General features: G+C 44.1%; 1 protein-coding gene across 2 annotated transcripts in view; it reads right to left on the bottom strand.

The window, feature by feature from the left end:
* Oc90 (otoconin 90) overlaps window positions 1-21,167 on the bottom strand; it is a 32,176-nt gene that overhangs the window by 597 nt on the left and 10,412 nt on the right. The window contains exons 5-14 of one of the 2 annotated variants that reach the window (XM_028773292.1): window positions 20,078-20,252; window positions 14,875-14,987; window positions 11,929-12,057; window positions 11,754-11,792; window positions 10,296-10,346; window positions 9,749-9,796; window positions 7,961-8,014; window positions 6,689-6,802; window positions 4,937-5,108; window positions 2,249-2,355 (exon numbers count right to left, since the gene is read on the bottom strand). In XM_028773292.1, the coding sequence (XP_028629125.1) occupies window positions 2,249-2,355; window positions 4,937-5,108; window positions 6,689-6,802; window positions 7,961-8,014; window positions 9,749-9,796; window positions 10,296-10,346; window positions 11,754-11,792; window positions 11,929-12,057; window positions 14,875-14,987; window positions 20,078-20,252 (1,002 nt within the window). The remainder of the gene's footprint in view (window positions 1-2,248; window positions 2,356-4,936; window positions 5,109-6,688; window positions 6,803-7,960; window positions 8,015-9,748; window positions 9,797-10,295; window positions 10,347-11,753; window positions 11,793-11,928; window positions 12,058-14,874; window positions 14,988-20,077; window positions 20,253-21,167) is intronic. The other variant, XM_028773293.1, reaches the window with a different exon arrangement.

Genomic DNA, 21,167 nt, shown 5'->3' with positions numbered 1-21,167 from the left:
TTTGCCACTCCTGACTTCATCTCACACAGTTCCTCTGGTAGCATGTAGTGTTTCTAATGGTCTAGCCTGTTCTTCCTGCTAGAAAGTAGCCCTTTGTGTTTCTCCTCTAGGTCCAGTCTCCAGCTTCACCTTACACCTCATCACACTTTCTGCCTCACTGCATGTTTATAAGCTCCTGAGTACTCCAGAATACTGTGGAAAATGCCCGTGCCATCTCAGAACCCGTTAGCCTCTGGTCTCATCTCCTGACCTCTCCCAGGTCTCTGGTGTGAGCAATTTGAGGCAAGGGTCACACACATTTATTATTGTAACAGTTTGAATCTTAAATCACCTCCAAAGGCTATGCTAAAGCCCTAGTTATGGGAATTATGATGATTAGATCCTGAAGGCTCTGAGCTCATAAGTGAATTATCACATTGATGGGTTTGTAATTGAATGGCATTTAGGTGATAAAAACAAGCCATGGGGCTAAGTGGAGAAAATAGGTCATGATATGAGTTTGAATAGGTATGGCCCCATAGACTCATGTGTATGAATGCTTGGCTCATGGGGAGTGGCACTATTAGGAGGTGTGGCCTTGTTGGAGGAAGGGTGTCACTGTGGCAGCAGGCTTGGAGATCTCCTAAGCTCAAGCTCTGCCCAGTGTGAGAGATAGTTTTTTTCTGCTGCCTGTGGATCAAGATAGAGAACTCATGGCTCTGCCAGTACCATATCTGCCTGCAGGTTGCCATGCTTCCCACCATGATGATAGTGGATTGACCCTCCAAAACTATAAGCTAGCCTCAATTAAATGTTTTCCTTTATAAGAGTTGTCTTGGTCATAGTGTTTCTTCGTAGGAATAAAACTAAGTCTCTCTGTCTCTCTGTCTTTGTCTCTCTCCTCTCTCTGTCTCTCTGTGTCTCTGTCTCTCTGTGTCTCTGTCTCTGTCTCTCTCTCTCCGTGTATATGTGTGTGTGTGTGTGTGTGTGTGAGAGAGAGAGAGAGGGGGGGGAGGAAGAGAGAGAGAGAGAGGGAGAGGGAGAGGGAGAGGGAGGGGGAAGACAGAGGAAGAGAGAGTTCGTGTGTGTCTCAGTGTGTGTATATACACACCATAAGGGCATATTTCATCCCTGACCTACCTGACTGCCATCCATTCATCTTCCTACCATTGTTCAACCTCCATGAGAAAAGCAACTTTGCCATGATGTTCTGCCTCCACATAAGCTCTCAACAATAGGGCCATTATGACCATGGACTGAACCCATAAGCCAAACTATATTTTCTTTTGTTAAAAGTTGATTATTCTCAGATGATTTGTCACAGTTATTTCCATAGTTCCAAATGAAGGTTTATTGGCTTAGTAGAAAGCTGAATCAGTGGATGAGTGAATGACAGATACGCCATTAATTATGGCACCAACAGTGTCATGGAGACCTATGTGCTGCGGATGGCATGTACAGTCAGCAAAGACGACAATAGGCCCATCCAGTTGCTTCCCCAGTTAAAAATAAGAAAACCTTGCAGAGTATTTGTGAAGCTCCACAAGAATCCTTTCCTTCTGAGCTACAAGAGCAACCTAGGAGAAGCACATTCACTGCTGAGCTAAGTGTCCATGGGAGCCAGTTATAAGCATACTTTGTCATGTGCTCAGGGCTGATGCTTACAGAGGTAGAACACATTGTCTCTGTGGGATACATGGTAGTGAGTGGAGTTGTGTACTAGGCCCACCTTCAGCCAGAGCCTTCCATCCCTCTCCTTCATGGCATTCTTTAGATGATCAAATCTGGAAACAGGGTCTATTTATTAGGAGAAGGCAGAATTCTTTAAAATCTACTGGATAGCCTAGGAGGAGGTTCTAGGTCTGAGGCACTGCTATTTTCCCATCCAGATCTCAACTCTCCCATTTCCTTCTGCCTGTCTGATGGTGAGCATCATTTGCTTCCTCTGTAAAGTAGAAAAAGCAATGGAGTTGCTGCCTAGGATTAGTTTGAGGATTAACTGTGCCTTTCAAATGCTTAGAACCACTCACAGCACAGCCTCAGTAGGTAGAGGTTACTGAGACCATCAATTAGTTTTGATGCTTAAGATAGCTGACTCTGGCTCTTGAACATGAGTCCTCATCTATGGAAAGGGATGTAAGCACATGTCTTAAAATAAAAAAAACAAGACTGTGGTACAGATCAAGGTGTGCCAGGGGAAGTATCTGTAACCCAGCTCCAGCCAGAATACAGACAAAAAAAACCCATAAAACTCTAGGCAGCCACTTACATTTGGGTGTGTGGTCTTCACATACCACAGATGACCGAGAACGCCTTCCATGGAGGCAGCCCAGCTGTCTCATCTGCTCCAAACAGCAGTGATGGGAAAAACAGCACCTAAGAGCAAGGGAACCTTTTATTTACTAGAGGTCCCCACTGATCCAGGTCTTTGTTTCTCAACACTGCATGGGGTACTGAAATTTGCCAAGGGTCTCCTGTCAGAGTATGTGAGGCTGGCTAGTACATGCCTCAAAGGCTGTTGAGGTCATACCGCAGCACCAGGAGGCTGCCTCTAACAGCATCAACCCCATTGTGTATACCCAAATTTCTACATTTTTCTTTTACTATGACTCTTGATGGCAAATTCACTTGTCACCATACCTTTCCAGCAGTTGAAAATGAAGGGTTTTTCAAGAAGGATTCCTCTTTTTTTTTTTTTTTTTTTTTTGGTTTTTCGAGACAGGGTTTCGAAGGGTACTTTCTTTAGTTTGTACAAATGTCCACAACAATACAAAGACCCAACTACATCCAACTTTCTATATAATAAAACACTTAACTTCACATATATAGATCACCTTTTTAACTTTCTACCTAAAAGGACATGGTAGCCGTGAAGATCTGCATCCAACACAGGTCCCAGAATAAAGCATGGCCCCAGTAAACAGAAGTGAATGAGTCACTGCCTTGTATTCAGATCCACCTATCTGACTTGATGTATCAGGATCCCTAGTGCCCTCCTTGGCCAGATGATGTCTGTTACTATATGTAAAGATGCCAGTCAATAGAGACCTATGATTATTCCCTAGTGCTCCATTTTTAGCTATCCATAGATCTTTAAAATCCATTGGGTCACTAAGATGTGGTTTTAGCTCTAAGGCAAAGCCGTTTTCAAGCCCATATCCCCAACTTTCCCACTTCCTTCTGACTTTTTCATAGGTTGTTTCCTCTGTGACATAAGAGTGATAGAGCTGCCTCCTTAGATTGGTGTGAGGATTAATTAACTATGCCTTTAAAGTACTTCCTCTTGGAGACCATGGCCCAACCAAGAGTGACCAGACTTCTAACTCGTTCCGAGCCACATAGCAGCTTTACCAATGTTGTTGCCAGGAAGAAGAACCTTACCTCACACACTCACAGTACCCAGTAGTTGAGGTCAATGTCTGACCCATTTTCTGCTGCCACTACAGAGAAGCCATGTTGTCTTAAATGTGTATTTCCCGGGGTAATAGGGATGGGTGGAAAACAAACACAGTGGTTGCAATCTAAAGTCAGTGTCATTAGGAATCATAAGTGATCAACCTCTTCATACAAAGCATCTGTTTGTGACGTATATAATACATGGTATCAAGATTATGTTCTTGTAGAACATGACATCAGTGTGACAAACTGCCATTCAGAGTTTCTACCTAGAACTTTTGGGTTTTAATTTCTTCCTGTAGAGATCAGAAAGCCATAGCAACTTATTTCCCCAACCACTCAAATTTCATATTTTGATGAAATATAGTCACGGATTAGAAGGCAGCCCCAAAATTGCCCCAATTTTAATGGCTGTAGAGGCTGCTGCTGGCTATGTCCCTGTCTTCATTATGTCACAGAAGAGTTCTGTGCACTCTGGATCTCGACTACTGAAGTTCCGTCTTGTCATGGAGGTCAGAGGGCATGCTGTGAAACCTCATTATATAACCTCAATTATTATATAGAATAATTGATGCTGCTGCAGCTTTAACTGCTACAATTAAAATTTCAGTAGGATTGTCTTGTGAGAGTTCTTTGGGGGGGGGTGGCCCTTAATTTCCTTCACTGAAAGCCAAAGTGACCGTGCAGAAGAGAAGAGGAAGCAGTCTTAGTGGTAAACACTGAATGGGGTGGTGGGTAGATGGATAGATGGGTGGATGATGGGTGGATGGGTGGATGATGGGTGGTTAGGTAGATGAAGGGTAGATGATGGGTGGACAGGTGGATGGGTGGGCAAACTAGTAATCAATCTTTCAGATCATATCACTTATGCTCTTGGAATATCCTTTATACTCGGGGTGAATCCCATGTAATTACTTATTTCATCACTGCACTTTTGTTAATTTCCTGCCTCTTTCTCTGTGAAATCTTATGTGCATAAGAGGTTTGGATTTGTTTTGTTTGTGTTTTTATTTCTGTTTTGTTTAGCAATAATCAGGTTTGTATCTCTACTACCTGGCTTGATGCCTGACACACAAAAATGCCCCCAGAGATATAGGCAGAATGTGTATGTATATGAATGGATGTGTATACGTATGAAGTCAAGGAAATTCCCTGAAAAGTGGTGGTTATAAAATTTAGCAAATACACTTTAAAGCTGTTAGAAAGATAAACTTTGCCTTCTTCTGAGTTAACCACATGCATACCCCTATTCTCTATGCATGCCATTGTACAAGGAGTCAGTCTAGAGTCACTCAAAATGTGTTAACAAGCCAGCCCTTCTAATCTGCAGGGTAGTCTATTGTTGTAATGAAACATCAAGAGATCTGGCCTGGCCTGACTTGTCCCTTTCAGCTGCTCACTAGGAAAATGTTCTGTTATGTTATCATGCCTTCCTAAGTGAGAACAGATGTCTAGAGCCCGTTCCTTGAGAGACTTGATATAAAGCCCAGTGCAGATGAGAGTCCTTACAGATGTTAGCAACCTCATTTTCCATCTGTGCCCCACTGGTCCCCATCCATACCTATCCAGAGTGTCTCTTGGCTCGCCTCTTCCTTCTCTTCCACAGTAGCAGCCATAAGATTCAAATTCCTCTGGGCAGTGGGTTGTTAGACAGAAGAGCATCTCTCCAAGCTGCAGCATGGCCTTCATGTTGTCTCCGTCACCCACATGCAGAAAGGCCAATCTGTCACAGGCTGGTTAAGAACAGATTCTCAGGAGAGTTAGGGCCGAGTTCCAGAGAGGAATGGTTTTTCCACATTGTATGAAAACTACTTTGGGAGGACCCTGTATCATCACTCTTGTGTGTCTTGTTCTCTTTGTTTCAGAGAAGAACTCTTCTTCAACTTCTGATTCTCTATTGAATTTCTTATTAAATGTCCATAAGGAATGGGACATTGTCAGGACTAAAGATGCTTTGTGGACGACATCTTATTGTTAAGATGAGCCTAGCAGCCTGTAAGGCCTTAGCTATCCTCTTAGGCTTTGCAGGCACATCATGTTAGCAAACTGGGTGACTTTACATTTCAAAGCCCTGGCTTTTCTCACTCTACTTCTGTCTCTCACGTCTCTCCTTGTATCATTTCTCATCTTCTTGCAACTTTCATATGGATGCTCCACAGCTCTACACTGGAAGCCATTGGGAGCTTGCTCAGATGGGGCTGGGGCACTTTCTAGGTCCTTTGGGAAGGCATGCAAGGGAAGTGAGGCAGGATGATCATTAATACCCACACATAATGTTAGACACACACACACACACACACACACACACACACACACACACAATGTGGTTTTGGCCAAGATCCTGGATTCTAGGCCAGTAGAAGAATAATGATGAGAGGACAGAGCCAGGGAACAGAAAACCCTGGTTCTTGCCTAGTCTCAGCCTCACAGCAGCTGAGGGGCAAAGGTAAATTTTGTATCCTTGAGCCTGAAAGAGCTTATTAGTAAGGGGGTGGGTGGAGGGTGATACCTTCTACTTGTGCCAACAGGACATTGTCCTAATCTATAAAGTGACTTAAAAGACTATGTTAGAACAGGGTATCGGCTGGGTGAAGGTTCAGGGGATAGGTCACTATGACTCTGCCTATGACTCACTTGTCCTTATCTAAGTTGGTATTATCTGCCAAGGCTACCTATTTACAAGGTCTATGACTACTCAGGCTGGTAAATTTCCACAAAAGCTGCCTGTTTACAATAGCTTATAGCCATCTGTTTCAATGTTTTTCCACAGAGACCCAAGACTTGCTGTTAGTATACATGTATGACAGGCCTATTACTGATTTTAGGCCTATGGCTGATATCTGTACTCCCCCTGAATACCCATGCTCCCGTGTCATCCCTTTCCCCACATCCTATTTTTTATGTTTATAACCCCTGTGTGAATAAGTAAAAATTACAATTTGATTTTAGAAAAAAAATAAAAGATGAATGGGAAGATGGGTGGTGGGATGGGAAGCATCCTCACAGAGGCAAGTGGAGTGGAAATGGGGTGAAGAACTCTTGGAGAAGGGACTAGGAAAGGGGGCTACATTTGGAATATAAATTATTAAAACAATACAAAAAGAAAAAGAAAAGAAATGGAACCTCCTGAAGCTGAAGCTGCAACTGAAGCTCCTGAAAATTTATCCTTTGGACAAAGTGACAGCGGAGTGGAAAAGAATTGTAACAACTAAATACTTAATAAAGAACTAATGAAGGGAAAAAAAAGACTATGTTAACAGATAGTTTTAGATTCCAGGGGTAGGACAAATACTCAATACTGACTCTCACCTACCTTTTCCAGTTGTTTCCTGAGAACCATTGTCAACAGATATTTCCAACCTCAGTGGTTTAATGCTAGCAGAATCATGGGTTGTACCTTTAGCTATGGCAATAATCTCTGCAGATCCTGAAAATATAGAGTTTAATCATTCAGAGTGAAAAGAGTCACTCAGAGACATTTGCAGATGAACACATACATGGTCAAAGCCAAATGCAGACAGAGACTCTCAGAACATAGATGTAGAAAGAGAGTACGCCTCACATTGTGTTTGCGGACATAGAGGAAGATTCTTAGACACAAATTCTACATGAGTATTTCTGAGTTTCTAGACTTAACATTGCCAGGATGCTATGATAGACCATCTGCACGTCCGCTCATGGCTGAGAACTTTGATGATCTTTCAGGCCTGAGATTGTATTACGTTTACAAATGTACACCTGCCACAAGACACATCTAGATGCTCAAAGCAAGTAAAGAGGCAAAGTGAAGGATAGAAAACGTAGGATGAGAGATGGCAAGCAGAGCCCCCACTCCACCCTTAAACACTTGACTTTCTTGTTCAAATACTGCAGCTGCTTCTCATCATATTCAAGATTATGTCAAGGTTCTTCGTGCTACTTGCAGGCTACCTGATTGCATCTTTTGCCCAGTAAAGCTGCTTGGGGCAAGGTGTTGTCGTTTAAATGAGAATGGCTCTTATGTTAAAATACTTTGAATTGTTTGTTGAAGACTAGAAGCCTGAAAGAAGAGGTATGTCACTGGAGGCAGGCTTTGTGGTATCAAAAGATTGACACCATTTTGAATTAGCTCTGTTTCCTGCTTGCTGTTTGAAATGTGAGCTCTTGGCTGCTGCTTTGTCACCTACTACCTGCTACCTCTCACTGTCATCATGGGCTCTAGCCCTCTGAAATTGTAAGCCCCCAATCAACTCTCTCTAAGTTTTCTTCGATGTGGTGTTTTATCTCAGCAATAGGAAAGTTACTAATGCAAGAGGCTACTAGAAAATACATTGGATATTAAACGTATCTGATTTTACATAATGGAATGACAATTGATTTTAAATAGAAAACTAAATGTAATTTCACAAACACGTCTTTACCTGAGACCTTTTCATTGCTTCCTGTTAATGTGTCTTTTAATTCTACATTTGTACTTTACAGAGGAATACAGAGACATATTTTTTCAATTCTTTCTTCCATTTATGACTTGGTCCAATGCTCATTTAGAACTCATTTATTTCTGAAGCTTATATATGCAAAGGCAGAGGGAGATAGATGTGCTTACCTGGACTTGTTGTGGTCCTAGAAGCTGGTATATCTTGACGATCTTGAACAGATTCTGCTCATAAGAGAAGACAGACAGAATGAGTGTCAACGTTACACATGTGCCTTGGTCCCAGGAGGCATACCTCTGGGCCCAGACTGACCTGACCTGCCCCCATTCTGAGATTTCCTCGGACAGGTGATGCTATCAGGGTCACTAAGGGACCAGAAGGAACCCCCAGACATGCTCATTGGCAAATGTCCCAGCAGTTTGTAAGATGGGGAAATTGCAGAAAGGCTTTACGACTGTTTATTATGCAGAAATTGGAGGGGGAAATACTGAAATAAAAGAAAATAGTGTGTTTAAAAAAGCAGCAGCAGTCCGGGACACAGGAATTGTATGCTGCTGTTGGCTCTAGGAGAGCAGTTGAGCCATGAGTTTTTGTAAGGTGAGTCCTTCTTAAATCTTAAAAAGGTCCTATTGTGTTCCAAATCATATACCAATACAGACTTTGTTCTTCTGCCTCACTTAATGGCAGCTCACAAGTAGGGGTCTTCTGCTCACCCCACTCACCCCTCTTTGAGAGATGAGAAGACAGACATACAGAAGAGTTAAGACACTCCTCAAGAATTATGAAGTTAGGTAGTGGTGTGATGAAAAGCTGTGTGAGCTGAGGTCGAGCCTCAGGCACTATGCTAAGTTCTGATTTCACTTTCCACTGTACCATACAGAAGAGAGAGAGAGAGAGAGCAGATAAACCAGTATAAGGGAAGGGAAGCACTGACTTCAACTTAACATACTTGTGGATGAAGACAAAGTGTTATATAAAACTCAGTCTTTGAAGCTGACTCGTGTGAACATAGCTGCCACATCAAAGGGACATCTGGACCATCCTCTGTTGAGGCAGAGTGGTCTTTTCAAAGCAAAACCTACCAGCTCAGACCCAAGGAGTTCTGAACTGACACATCCTGGGTGAGTGACACCACCCTCAGAGTTTCTCTTTCATGGGATAATAACAGGATTCCTGGGACAAGGAAGAATCCAGAGTGCATGTCCGGTAACTAATGCCTACACATTGAAGACCTTCAATGATGGTACTGCCCATCAGCAAGTATCTACTTACTTATTCATTCTGAGTAACTAGCGAATAATTATTGTCATTGACTTACACTCATTGTGATAATTTGAATATGCTTGGCCCAGGGAGTGAAGGTGTGGCCCTGTTGGAGTAGGTGTGACCGTGTTGGAATAGGTCTGTCACTGTGGGTATGGGCTTTAAGATCCTCATCCTAGCTGCCAGGAAGCCAGTTGTCTCCTGTTTGCCGTTGGAACAACATGTTGAACACTCAGCTCCTCCTGTACCATGCCTGCCTGGAAGCTTCCATGCTCCTGTCTTGATGATAATGGACTGAACCTCTGAACCTGTAAGCCAGTCCCAGTTAGTTGCCTTGGTCATGGTGTCTGTTCACAGCAGTGAAACCCTAACTAAGACACTCATTAGTAAATTAATGTTTGCTAATTACCATGATCATGTTATGGGAAAGTCAAGTTCACCAACTAAAGTTTGGCCTAAATATTTTTAGCATTCATGGTCGTGCTTGCATTGAATTGCATGGTGCCAGCTCACCATGTATTTCTGGCTGAGTGACAGACAATTTAAGATTCTTGATCCTTAGTGTCCTACATAGTCTGAAAATGGGCACTGCATTTCCCCTGCGGCCCTGTCCAATAGTAAGCACTGAAAAAAAAGCACACGGATTTGGGTAGCATCTCCACTGTGCATCCCTCTTGGATGCTCCTTCAGCTTACTTGTCCTGGAGAGTGTTGTTAGTGTGTCTGCTCTCATCTCACCAGCCACTGTGGAAAGGAAACACCATTTTATTATGTATCAGTGAAATGGATTGTGAGTAAGAAACGGGGAAAAATCAGCTTCTCTGAGGGAGGGCTCTGTAGAGTGACTGTACCAAGAGCACTGTACTGAGAGCTACTCAAATATTTAGTGTATCCACTAAATTTGGATTGCAGATGAGCAACACATAACTTTCTGGCAAAAGTGTATCCCAAGCAAGACTTGGAGGGCACATTAAAACATATGTGTTGTCCATCCATACAAACCTGCCCCTGTGCATCAGGGCCAACCTGCAGCATTGTACCTCTGGTCCTCCTGAGTTGAAGACAGAGGGGCTAAGAGGGTAGAAAAGGGGTCCTTGCTCAGAAAGAACCAGGACCTCTTAAAATTACTCAGCTCCATAACAAAGCAGGCAGGGAACATCTGGGGGAGCTGATGTCATCAAGCCAGTATGGAGTGGCACAAATGGGACAAGAGTGGTTGGGTTATATGTTCCTTCATGCTTACCTTCTCCTGACAGGGCTATCTGACTGGTGTCTGTGGGCTTTTCAGGAATCCCTGGGGAAAGAGAATCTCCAACAGCAATGATACCACAATATATTATAAAAACAAAACCTCAAGGGTTCTAACCTGAGCAGTCTGGGTCCTAAGGGGCCAAGAGAGGAAGGGTCTACGAAGCGTGTCTCCTTGGAAGAGTTATCCATTCTAGCTATCCATTCTGTCCAGTACTGCTGCACTCATGAAGAATCACAGCCACTGCTGGATTCTGGAGGAGAAAGAGTGCTATCTGAGACAGGAGGTGAAGCAGTGAGGATCCTGAAGATGTCCCCAAATGAAAAGACTCTTGCTAAGAAAGCAGAGCAGAAATAATAGAAATACTAAGAGTACTGAATGTGGAAGGTACACAGAGATACATGTACGTACACACATCCTCATAGATATTCTACCTTCATACAAGTACATCCCCATATTCATGAATATATACATACTCACACCTATGCATGCACCACTGATGGCCATGCACACATGCATGTACTATCTTTATGCTGGGCAGCCCATGCTCCTGGGGGAGAAAGAGAGCCAGAGAACCCTCGGCTAGAATGGATAACTCTTCCATAATGACACCCTTCTTAGACCCTTTCTCTCTTGGATCCTTAGTGCCCAGCCTGCTCAGATTAGAACCCTTGAGGTTTTATTTTTACAGTGTATTGCGGTGTCACAAAGATATGCACATCTCCACAGGTACCCACCCAGCTACACACCAACCCACCCACTGAATTGCTCCTTAACAAAATTACACAATTCGAGAAAGGAGACCAGAGCCCAAGGAAAGGATACATGAGATATCAAAGTGACAGTGGACCCATCCCCAGATGCCTAAAGGTATTGGGAATGAGAGGGAAAAGAACTCTGACGGACAAGTCAACTTGTTCTTATTTTTTTTCCGTAAGACCCATATTTTAGAGTAAGAAATATGAATTATATGAGTCTCACAAAGACTCACAAGATAAACAACCTCTCCTAAAAGAGGCACCTGGGTCAGGCTGTGCTTTCGGCTCAGGCTTTAGGGAGGTCAGGAGGAAATGGGAGAGACAAAGAAACAGGACCCACTCCAGGGAGGCCTAGTAGCCAGGAAGTCAGGGAGTGGGAACTGTCTTCATCTGAACCTTAGGTGCTGCTCCTGTCCTGTTACGTACCAGTCCCCTGACCACACAGAGAGAACGTAGGCTCTGTACCCTCGCTGGATTAAATTCACATCCACCCTCTAGCAAGGGTAGAGTTGGTACTAGCATCCTTTGATACTGGATATTCTCGTATTAGTCTCTTTACAAAGGGAGGCAGAGTCAATGTCATTGTTGGCTACAGCCTCTGTGAGCCAGGTCTCCAGACGAGATGCCTGTATCAGCTGCTACCAATACAAGTCCTCTACAGTCCAGAAAGAACCAGCTATGTTGAGAACTTTACCTCTAGGCAACAGTGTCACAGCCTTCCCACTAGTTGTCTCTGTAAAAACACATGGGGATGTGGATAAAGCAGCGGGCTAGGATGTGAAAGGGCTATACTTGGCATCTGAAGACACCCACTGCAGCTCCTGCCCATTACTCAGCCCTGCTGCAGCGTTTAGGCCCAGTTCTCCTACCTGGAGTCTGAGCCAGGCAGAAGGAAGCATCCAGGAAATTCAGGGAAGAGTTGATGCCAGACAGAGCCAGGCACTCCACAGCAGCCTTGTCACACATACACAGTAGGCGCTCACAGGGATCCTCGGACTCTGCATACAGCACAGGCAGAACAAGGAAGAAAGATTAAACTTGGAATCCCAGTAGGAAAGGGTGGTTCCAACACAGGACTCCTGATCTGTACTGTCCAAACTTGCTCTTTCTGCAACTTCCTAGTGATGGTGTCACCCCTTTGGTTTAGTAGACCCAACCTGGGTGTCCCCAACATACTGCATATGTCACACATCCAACGTACCAGTCTCCTGTAGTGGGTCCACCTGTATCCACTTTGGGGACTGGCCACATCCCTACAAACTTTCTACCATCATTTCCCACCCACTCATGTCAGTGGCCCCCAAGACTAGGCTTCCCAGTTCTGTCATCCACTGTCATGAAGAATCTAGACTACGGCAAGGGCTAGAGCAAGATTAGAGGAGTATCTCAGTGGTAGAAAGCACTTATCTAGCACAGAAAAGCCCTGGGTTCCATTCTTAGGGATACAACACTTCAATTGAAGTCTGTCTGTTGGTTCAGAACCTCTTTCTGGCTTTCTAGAGTCACCTAGGGAGTGTTGTGTGGCTGTCCCTGGCCTCAGCCTCCATTTCTCCTTGGATGTCATCTTTTCCCACACTTATTACTGCTCTCCTATGTTCCACACTGGACACCTCAGTATTGTCCATGTTCTGCTTGCTCACACTTTACTCACACAGCCATTTAGAGTAAGAATCACTTACTACATCAAATCTTTTCTCAAGGAAGTTTTTTTTTTGTTTTTGTTTTTGTTTTTGTTTTTTAGGTTTTTTTGAGACAGGGTTTCTCTGTGTAGCCCTGGCTGTCCTGGAACTCACACTGTAGACCAGGCTGGCCTCGAACTCAGAAATCCACCTGCCTCTGCCTCCCAAGTGCTGGGGTTAAAGGCGTGCACCACCACTGCACTGCTTAGGAAGTATTTAATGCCCTTCCTGTTTAAGCACAGTGCCACCCAGCCCACCCTGTCCCGTCTTCCTGATCTACATAACGCCTGTCACTAACACATTTGCAGTGTCTGGCTACCATGCTTTGAATGTGAAATGACCCCCCAGAAACTCATGTGTATTGTTACTTGGTCCCCAGCTGGTTGCATTGTTTTGAGAGAGTGTGGTACAATTAGAACATGTAGCCTTGCTAGAGGAAGTATATCACTAGTTGTAAGGTCACTGAAGGTCTTTTATGGACCGCCATCCTTCAGGTGTGGTATAGATGTTTCCATCTTGAAGTTAGAGCAACCATGATAATGCACACAAGACCTTCACAAGATTAGACCTATCAATTTACCCCCATAGAGAGGAGGGAGGGTTCATGAACTGGGGACTTATGAGGTGGTACAAGAGAGAACTCAGGAGATACTCCAAGAGGCCAGCAGTTGCAAGAGACCCTGTCTCTGTTTGGTGTGATACAGAACCAGGTAAATGTTGCTTGGTGAAAGACAGATCTTCAGTGGAAGCCTGGTAACTTGCCCATGTTCCTGTAGATCTGAATTAAACTCACTGGCTCACCAACTAGACTTGGGTGGAATTATTCCTGGGTCTGTTGTTATACGCTGTGAGGGGTATACAGATGTCTCTTTATTTCCCATTAAAAAATCAGTAAATAAGGTAATAGCGTGGCCCTGCATCTAGCCTGAGTGATCAGCTTTCAGACTGATGCCATACAACCAACTGCATTGTCCTCCTGATGCCACAGCATCCACTACCACTACTGTGCTTTTCCCGCTACTGTGGACTACGTACTCTGACACTGAAGCCAACTCAGAGCTTTCTAAGTTGCTCCTATCAGATACTCTCTCAAAGGCATGACAAAGGTAACTAATGCACTGATCATGCAGAGAGAAGTCCAGGAGGTCAGGACCCGCCCCCATGGTTGCAGGGGTCTCAGTATCTGTTTGCTGAGTGCATGAATTGATGTCCTTTGCTACTTCCACTAGCTTCTCCACCCTCTCCTTCCTCAGTGCCTCGCTCTATCTACTGTTAGTGGTCAAGGCTCCACCAGATTGAGGACCTGGACTTAGGAGTCACTGGGACCTTGGTTCAAAGTCTGGTTCTGCAGCTGAGCACCTTTGTGACTTTAGCGAGGTTGTTTAACCTCTCAGAACTTCCCTTCTTTGTTTTAACAGTGGTTTCCATTTAACAGGTTGTTGGGAAGGAAGATCAGAGTTGCTGTGCCTGAAGACCGCATTCTGTAGCAGGCACATAGGAGACTGCCTAAATCTAACACTTGACCCGCAAGACTCTCTCACCACTCCATGCCTCTGCCTATATGACTTCCTCCAGGACTGCCTAGACATGGGAAATAATTTTCCTAGAGTCACACAGTAGATAAGGTGCTTATATGGGAACACAAGCTTTGTACCAGCCTCTTACAAACAGCAGCCACCACCAGCCTGACCCTTCGCCTCTATCTCTACCTCCATACACGACACTGAGTTCTTACTAGTGCACCAGCCACTGCACCAGTCATTTCTCAGGCAGGCTTAACGTACTTTCCATAACATATCTTTGAAGGAGGGTTTTTTGTCCTTCCTGTTCTGTAGTTAAAAGAAGGGATTATTCCACTGTTGCACAGTGCATGAATAGCAAACAATTTGCCACTTACAACCGTCTACAGTCACCACAAGTATAAATCAATTATAGATCAGGTGATATTTGAATAAAATACTGATTTCAATCATAAAAAAAGCATTCATTGCATATTAACTGCATGTGAACCACAAATGAATCAATCAATTATGTATTAACAATGGCACCCATGATGGTGCTGACACAGCTGATGGATCCCACATGGACCACATGGTCATTTTGGGCCCCTGCTCTGGGAGGCCTGAAAATGCTCACCACATGTGATCTGTTTGTTGATGCAATCCACATCTGCACTGAGCTTGGCCGGGTCTTGGAGACAGTCCATCTCAACAGCCTCCTCATAGCACCTGCGATGCTGGAAGCAGCAGCTGAGGCAGGTCAGGCAGGATCAAGAGAGATGGTGGTTAGGGTCCAGACAGGCAGGCATGCTTGGATCATCCTGATGTCTGGATGGTACCTGGCACTGATCTGTTTCAATACTCAGCAGGTGTGCACATGCACACACAATGCACACGTGCCACCTGATATCCTACATGCTTCAGATGGACGTATGCATCACCCTGCACAGTCTGCAGTTGTATGTGGTGAGCCACATGGTCCTGGAGGACAGTGTGAAAACCAGTCCAGGGAAGGTAAAGATGGGCTGGTACCACGCAGTGTCTGAGCACTGGTTTTGGATGCTGCTTTTGCTACTGTCACTACATTCTGCATCTACCAAGTCAGTGATAATAGCAGAAGTCGCCTCTCTCCATCTGCCCCTGTCACTCTCCTTGGCCTCACACAGGAGATGACTTCTCTAAAAAAAAAAAAAAAAAAAAAAATCACCTTTGCTAGAGATTTCAGGGGTACCTCAATGACTTGCTTAAGATAACCAGTGGTGACAAAGCCAAGGTCATTTTGTAGGATAATTTCATACACCTAAATAAAGAAAACACTGAAAACTAAAGAAAGCTATGATATTTATCTATCATCCATGCACTAGAGAGACAGAAAGGTTATAAATTCAAGACTAGCCTGGGCTATATAAGAAACTCTGCCACAAGAAGGCAGAGAAGGATAGGGAAGAAAAGAGGGATGGAATGCAGGGAAAAAGAAAAGAGGGCCACGAGGATGAGAAGGAGGAGGTGGATTAACCTTTAATCAGGGTCAAGGTGAGAGATACCCCAGCAACTCTGCAGAAAACAGAAAGTGGCAAACATTGGTCAGTGAGCCAGAAAGTGTTTCAGTTTCCTTTATGCAGGTTCCTGTGTGACAATCACAAGCCCTCCTGGAGCACAGGTGATTTCCATGTGGCAAAACTGTCTCCCTCCTACCACATCTATGCATGAGAGATCCATCCGATGTATGAGATGCTACTTATGATAAGCAAGTGAAGAACATGAAAGGAATTCATGCTCTGTGGGTCAGTCAAGAATTTATCAGTGAGTCAGAGTAGTGTCTGTAAACAGCAGTGTGGATTATGTGACATGATGATATTAGAAAGAACATTAAAAGTAACATTTTCATGCAAATATGCACCTTCTTTCTGTGTGTACAAACAGGACCTTCAGGACCCAAGGACTCAAGGGACTTCTATGAGGTTACACAGTGAGATGTGACAGAGTTACTAGTATACATCAGTCCTGAGGAAAGTATAAATACAGGCTACAGTTAATGCTGACATAGGTTTCAGGGTGTTCCAAGGATTGAACACAGACTAAAATCTGAGCAAGAGAAAAGCAGGGTGTAATGAAGTCTGTGGTCTTTGGTTGCAAATAGGGGAAACCTCAGACTCCAAGAGAGCCTGGGAGGTTTCAAGGCTCCAGCTTGATTCATTGAGAACTCAAAAGTGTCTGAAGACCAGGGAAGGGAGACAGCCTTTCAATGGTGACTGGCTTACAGACTCCAGGCTAGGAACTCTGCCTCTCTTAACTATGGACAGAGTTGTGGGTTGCTATCCACTGCCTTTCTCTAATGTTCTGGGACACAGAAAGAGGAAGAATGAGATCTCACTTGTACTAGCAAACTTGATGTTCAAGTTTGGAGTCCAGGGAGCTGACAACTGAGGCTCTGCAGCTGTACAAGCTTCAGCAAGCACCAGGGATTTACCTTGGGCAAGTTACTTATCTATCTTTAAAAATTAACCTTACATAGATCTTCATAGAAAGAGCTGATATCTTTGAGTATTCCAGGAACTGTTCCGAGCATTTACAAGTAATGTTCCTCTAGTGACCCGGCTGTGGATGGCAAGTCTGGAGACCAGGGCCCAGGCACAAGCCCAGTTCTGGGCCTGGGGAGAAAGAGATGTTTTGCCTAGGAAGCCACGATGGGAACTACGAGATGGGTCAGGACGTGGAATTGGGCTGGCCAAGGAGCTCCTGATTATCACTGCCATTTTTTTCCCCCAGAGGGAATGAGGACGATGTTTATTGTTGCTTTTGTTACAGAGGCTAACATTTGCAGAGCCCTAGCCATGCTCTTCCTTCTCTGAGCACTGGACAAGTATAACACTTCTCGACTTCCCCTGAGTGCTGCTCAGCAGGTGTGACCATTATCGTGAATATTTCCATATGCAGACTCTGAGAAGCACAACTCTATAACCTGGCCAAGGCCACCCAGCAAGGTGACACTGCTACAAGGTTTGGGGAAGCAGTCAGTGGAGAACATTGAACAAAGAAAATTCGAGGAAGTATGATGACCTTGGATATATTCTTTTCATCCTGCCTAAGGAGGATTTTTTGGATTCAAGAAGTCATCTATTTCAATAAACGGCAGTAGGGAATCAAGGTGTGTAAGTTCAAGATGGAAACAATCTGTCTCCCAGGGTGTTTGGAAACACCCACCCTATTGACCAAAATGGACAAAGTAACTGAAATTAGATTCAGCCCACCATTCCAGCTTGGGGATACAGGTCCTTTGATCATTCTTTCTGGGTATGAGACAGTGATGAATGACTCCTTTATTTATCTGACTTCTCCATTTCTTAGGTGTTCAAAGCATTAAAGGAAGCAGAAATGGGGGACTTAACAGAAAATTGTGTTCTCAGTGATTGACCTGGCCTCACATGCCCTGCAGAACCAGTCCTTTCGAATCCTAGTGTCAACTACCTGACCCTGGCCCCTAAAATGGAAAACTAGCTCTTTGTTCCAAATGCAACTCGGATCTTTTCCTGTAGGTTTGAGGGTGGGGATATTTCATTGTTTAACTACACAGCTATTATTCGATGTCAACTGAGAATGTATCCTTTTGAATTCATCTGTTTTTAAGCTATGAAAAGGAGTTAAAAGTTGGTCACTTCCTCATTCAGTGTGGTCACTAGTACTGGGAGCACAAAGAAAGAGCATAGTGCACTCCCTCCTTAGAAGACAATGGGTGGCAAAAGCTCGGAATACCAAGATACAATTCACAGACCACATGAAACTCAAGAAGAAGGAAGACCAAAGTCTGGATGCTTCAGTCCTTTTTAGAAGGGGGAACAAAATACTTACAGGAGGAAATATGGAGGCAAAGTGTGGAGCAGAGACTGAAGGAAAGGCCATCCAGAGACTGCTCCATCTGGGGATCAATCCCATATACAGACACCAAACCCAGACACTATTGTGGATGCCAAGAACTCCTTGCTGACAGGAGTCTGATATAGCTGTCTACTGAGAAGCTCTGCCAGAACCTGACAAATACAGAGGCCCGAAGCCAACCATTGGACTGAGCACAGGGTCTCCAATGGAGAAGTTAGAGGAAGAACTGAAGGAGCTGAAGGAGTTTGCAACCCCATAGGAAGAACAACAATATCAACCAACTAGACTCCCCCAGACCTCCCAGGGACTAAACCACCCACCAACCGAAGAGTACACGTGGACCGACCCATGGCTCCAGCTGCATATGCAGCAGAGGATGGCCTTGTTGGAAATCAGTGGGAGCAGAGACCCTTTAGTGAAGGCTCGATGCCCCAGTATAGGAGAATGCCAGGGATGGGAGGGGGGAGTGGCTGGGTGGATAGGGGAACACCTCATAGAAGCAGGGGGAGGATGGAATAGAGGGTTTCCGGGGTGTGAGGAAACCAAGAAAGGGGACAACATTTGAAATGTAAATAAATAAAATATCCAATTAAAAAAAAGAGAATGAGTAGAGTCTAGAGACAGATCCTATGCTCACACTTGCCTATGTAGCAGATACAAGCAAGAGAAGCTCCAAGATTTGGGGAAAGGAGAACCAAGGTAACTGGAAAAGGATGTCTTTCAAGAAATGGCAGGGCAGGTATGAGCTGTCCAACATGGGGATTCCATAGAGTTTCTGTCCTGCCTTCTCTGAGCCCACACAGATGAAAAAAAGTACATGTCCCATGGCATTTCATTTGGGGCACAGGATAATGCCAGTGGAATAGACTTCAGATCCAGGTTCAGTTTTCTGTTTCTGGGTGCTTTCTGTTGCTGATGCTGTTGCCATGGTTACAGCCACTCTTACTACTACTATACTAGCCTCATTCCCCCTGTGCTATGGCTGCTGCTGTTGCTACTATGACTCCAGTAGTATTATTGTCAGTATTGACACTACTATAGCTACCTCACTACAGGTATTGCTATTACCATCCCTACTGCTACTGCTTCTACAAGCCCAGTCTTGCTTCCATGGTTACTGATACTCTTGAGCACTTTATAACTAGGCACAGTCACAATGCCTCCTTCAGTTTGTATTTAATCATTTAATCAGAAATAGTGACTCTGAAGTAGGCATTACAATCATCTTCATTTTTAAAGATGAAGAACGTAGAATATAAACAAGTAACAGCAAGGAGCAGAGAATGGGAATTGCTGAGTCATGGGTAATAGTGCTTGAATTTGAACACATAGCAACAGATTTGCCAAGTCAGTCAATAGCTCAGTTGGCTCTCCTACTCTAAAACCTGTTGATCACATCCTTGCTAAAGCCTGCTTACTGTATTTAGTTTTCAGTTGTCATTGCCCATCTTGCTACTTTGGTCAAGGATGCTCTTTCCTTGTCCGTAGGGAAGGAGCACATCTTTAGTAGCCGTGTAAATTTTCTTGCAAAGGTAGTGTTATGATTCTTAAGCACAGCATACATGGGTTGTTATTGTTTATGTTTACTGAAAGCTGAATAGGAACCTCCATAGCTGCTTTCTCTCTAGTCAGTATAAATTCGCTGGATAAGGCTTCCAGGCTCCATCTAAATGTTTCTTTTGTTGATAGGTAGGTCTGTTTTAACAAGGATCTTATGGTATTAATGCAGAGAACCCAATCTTAGAACATCCCTGTAATATAGTGTTGCCATGACAGAGGCTTTTGGTACCTACCTACAACAACATCACTAGTCCCACCACACTGTGAAGAGATGAGTGCCAATTACCCTCCAGTAGGTAACAGAATTAGATCTCTCTTGGGTCTCTCCTCTGAGTCTCTGTCTATATTTATTCCATCCAAGGTGTCACTAGGCTGCAGTGAGCTCAGCTGTGGGTCATACTCACCTGTCAGACTCGTCCACAGGCAACCCTTCCATCTCAAACCTGCAAGCACAACCGTAGTCTTCAAAGTCTCGGGGGCAGAGGCCAGCCACACACCTCATACTGTTTACAAACTGGAGCAGCAGAGGGAAGTTGGTGAAGACAGCCTGTAGCCAGGTGAAGTGGGAGCCTAGGCAGTCTGTGGGTGGGAAGAGGAGGTCATGGTTGGCACAGGGAACCCAAGTGTGTGAGGAGTTCCTTCCCTAGGACTTCCTGCAACCCTGGCTGATGAGACATATGTGTGTAGACACTACATGCTGTGCAGTCAGTCAAGAGCAGGTATGTAGCTCCAGCCATGCTACACCTACCCGATCTCTTCATTATTAACAAAACTGGAAAGTTCTCAGTACAGTAAGTCAATTTGCCAAGTTTCTGAGTGAATTTCAGTGTTATTCTCAGACTGTACCAGGGTACCTCCATGACAGTGACTAGACTCTGATCGAGCACATTTCCCATATCTGGGCTGAAAAAAACTTTAGAGGGACTTTGTCAAAGACTTTTAGAAAATATTTTCTTCCTAATACAGAAGTAGAAACATGTAAGAAGCTACCATTGGGGCTGGGGAGATGGCCCAGCTTCTAAACTGCTTGCATTCTCAGAATCCGTACAATGTCAAGTGGATATGGTCAATCCCTGTAGTTCCAGACTCAGCAAACAGAGCCAGTAGATCCTTAGAGCAAGCTGACTAGTTGGACTGTGCCTATCGGTGAGCTCTGGATTTAACAGACTTGTCCTGAGTCAAAGAACAATATAGCGAGCACTTGAGGAAGAACATTAATATTTAAGACATCAATATTGGATCTCTGTAGATTGATGAACAATATACTATAAATACTCATATGCACTCTACCACTTGCCAACTCACATGTGTGCATACCACATGCATGCATGTATTCATATCTATCTATCTCTATCTCTATCTCTACCTCTATCTCTATCTCTATCTCTGTCTCTCTATACCTATACCTATCTAATCTATATCTATTCTGTATCTGTATCTATCTATCATCTATCTATCTATCTATCTATCTATCTATCTATCTATCTATCTATC

This window comes from Grammomys surdaster, unplaced genomic scaffold, assembly GCF_004785775.1.
Source record: "Grammomys surdaster isolate TR1022 unplaced genomic scaffold, NIH_TR_1.0 224, whole genome shotgun sequence".
NCBI classification, from domain to species: domain Eukaryota; kingdom Metazoa; phylum Chordata; class Mammalia; order Rodentia; family Muridae; genus Grammomys; species Grammomys surdaster.
Note: the sequence above shows the minus strand (reverse complement) of the source record. Positions and strands in the feature narration are given on the sequence as shown.